Below are 2,682 nucleotides of genomic sequence, written 5' to 3'. Positions count from 1 at the left end.
CCAGTGCGGAAAGGCAACAGTCACTTCATCATTTCAGATCCCGTGTTAACGCATCACCAGCTCGTGCATTCAAAGCCCTGCAGAGAGAAATGGAACAGTTGCGGGGCTAATAACCACCCACAGCCCCTAAAGCAGAGCCGTTATTAGAACACAAATCAACACAGCTGGGGCTGCTGCAAACCCCAGCCATGGGGAGGGGGGAGAAGCCCCACTGTATGGGCACGGCTCAGGGTAACCCCTTGTGTGGGCATCCCACGATACTTTGGCAGTAGGAGCATCCCCTTGGCCACCAGTTACCACTCTGGCTCCTTCCACACTGGTTCCAGGCATTAAGTTTGCAATATACATTCAAATAAGACTTCCCGAGTTACAACATCATTCACTTCAGGTCCTTTTATTCTTTATATTCTCTACACATTTGAGCTCGCTCAGTAAATCATAACATAATTGGAAAGGGAGAAACAAAACGACCCCAAAAACACCCCCCACAAACAGCACAGATGAGAGCCAGCAAACAGTTGGTCCCCAAAGAAGAAAAGCCAGCAATCAATAGGTTCAATAAACACACTCGATTTATTCTGTATAAAAAAAGGGGGGGTTAAAGTTTACAACTAAACTTTTATAAAAAGTTTAGCATGATTTAAGTACATCATTACACTTGTTGCAGAAACGGCGGCTTCTGCCACTATACAAGAAAAAAAAAACTCTAATTCAAGAGTTTTCACAAGGGTTCACTCATATATATATATTTATATATAAATATATACACCGCATTCAGTCCGTAGGTTTGGGGGGTCAGAAAGGCAATTTCTGAGCCCGGAATCCCATAAAGAACTGAACACCGGATCCTTCTTGTACTCACGCTCCACCTTTGGAAAAAAAAGGCAAAGTCTGCTTTAAAATGGGCAACTCCGCGTGTGGTTTTGTTTCGCTCCCCATGTTGGGAATAGTATATAAAGGAAGCCTTCCAACTAGGGAAAGGGTAGTTAAGAGTCTCTTCATAAATAACTAAAGGTTCAGTCCAACTCGAAGAATGGGGTTGGGGGTGTGGGGGGGGGTGGATCGAGATCAATCTCGGTTTGTTTTCTTCTTTATTTTTCAAGGTCCTTTTCGTTTAGTTAACGTGGCTTTGCTCCCCTCCGGATACAGCTGAAACATTCAGCACCTCGAGATTAAAGAAAATGAATCCTGTCGATGTATCTCGTGCGAGGTGGGGGGGGTGAGGGGGAAATAAAGGAAGGGGGGGAGGGAAGAAAAAGAAAAAGCTCCTCGGTGGAACACCTGCAAGAGATTGAAAAGAGGCGTATTTAGGAGCACGCAAACAGGGCAGAGATCCGGACAGACTGGCGCCAGGGAGGAAGCCGCAGTTTGAACATTGAACCAAACACTCCGAGATTGGGCAAACCCTGGCGTCCAGATGCAACACACACACACACACACACACACACACACACACACGCTCACACACACACAACACTCGCTCGCTCTATAAGAGCTCAAATGGAACGTTAAAATAACAGCACGCTGCAGGGGGAAGGACGGGAGGAGGGAGGTATCTCAGCTTAACAATCTCTGGCCGGATCTCTTGCAACGCAACGCTCCGAGGCGCCAGTCTGCCTCTCTAGGAGCAATTAGTTGATTAAAAGCAGTCACTCATTGAACCGATAGCTCACACGATCCCACATCACACAGGGAACGAGCCGTGCCAGCATTCCCCGCCTTGGAACCGCTCGCGGGCTGCCCCGCTTGTTTTGCTGTTCTAAAGCACCTCAGCATCAACTTTGAGGGCAAACAACCCGAAACACGGCTTGATAAAATTCCCTTATTCCCCCCTTTATCTCTGGCAGTGGAAGCGCTCTGGAGTACACGATGCGGGCTGTACTCACCGTGCCGTTCAGCCACACAGCGCTTTGCTGTCACTTGCCATTAGTTCTGAGGGGAACTCGGCTGCCTGCGGGGAGAGAGCGGGCGGTGTGAGAGCCAGGAAAGGAAGACAAGGCAGGGAATGGCAGGGCAGGGTGTTCCAGCACGTACCTGTAAGGAGAGGATGCTGATGTCTGTGTTGAGTGTGGTCAGCGGGCTCCGGGACGCGGCGTTCTGCCCCGGCCGCTGGTGATGGAGGCTGACGATGGACGGGTGCGAGTCCAGCGCGATCTGCAGGTCCAGGATGTAATCGATGACGTGCTGCAGGATTTCCATCTTGCTGACCTTCTTGTTCTGCGGGATGCTGGGCACCAGCTCCTTCAGCTTGGAGTAGCAATCGTTCATGTTGTACAACAGGCTCATCGGGTCGTCCACCGGGGTCTTGCTGCGGGAGATGCCCAGGTTGTGCTCCGAGAGGCCGTTCTTCCGCACGGACCTCACGGGGCTGAACGCTTTCATGCTGGAAGGCGGGGGAACAGCGCACGGAGCTGCGGAGCGCCGCCTGCCCTCCCGTCCCCTCTGGGCGCCGCCGAAGCTCGCACTGAGCAGCCGGAGCCGCTCGGTCCCTTTATAACCGCCGCCGCCTCGCCCGGCCCGTGCGCGCCGCCATTGGCCGCCGCCCGCCCGTCCGTCAGGAGCGGGGCGCGCTCACTGGCGCGTAGGGGGCGCGCGGGCTTCCGCGTATCGGGCCAATGGCGGCGGGGGGCGGGGCCGCAGCGCTCAGCTGAGCGAGTAAATAGTGCGGGCGGCCGCGCGCGG

The 2,682-nt window shown here is 53.3% G+C and overlaps 1 protein-coding gene across 1 annotated transcript; it reads right to left on the bottom strand.

Annotated features, from left to right (window-relative positions):
• Positions 1-378: 378 nt before the first annotated feature.
• ID2 (inhibitor of DNA binding 2) lies at positions 379-2,466 on the bottom strand. The gene is made up of 3 exons (XM_015859411.3): positions 2,035-2,466; positions 1,887-1,951; positions 379-1,281 (listed from the first exon to the last, which is right to left on the bottom strand). Exons 1-2 carry the CDS (start codon positions 2,380-2,382, stop codon positions 1,895-1,897), a joined length of 405 nt encoding a protein of 134 aa, XP_015714897.2. The 5' UTR covers positions 2,383-2,466; the 3' UTR covers positions 379-1,281; positions 1,887-1,894.
• Positions 2,467-2,682: the final 216 nt, after the last annotated feature.

This window comes from Coturnix japonica, chromosome 3 (assembly GCF_054131305.1).
Source record: "Coturnix japonica strain WE chromosome 3, WE-NBRP24, whole genome shotgun sequence".
NCBI lineage: Eukaryota > Metazoa > Chordata > Aves > Galliformes > Phasianidae > Coturnix > Coturnix japonica.
This window is presented reverse-complemented; position numbering and strand designations above follow the sequence as displayed.

Coding starts and splice junctions, on each gene's coding strand:
- ID2 (XM_015859411.3), bottom strand. CDS start 2,382: ATGAAAGCGTTCAGCCCCGTGAGGTCCGTGCGGAAGAACGGCCTCTCG. Junction 1,952..2,034: donor TCAGCATCCTCTCCTTACAG/GTACGTGCTGGA, acceptor CTCTCCCCGCAG/GCAGCCGAGTTCCCCTCAGA.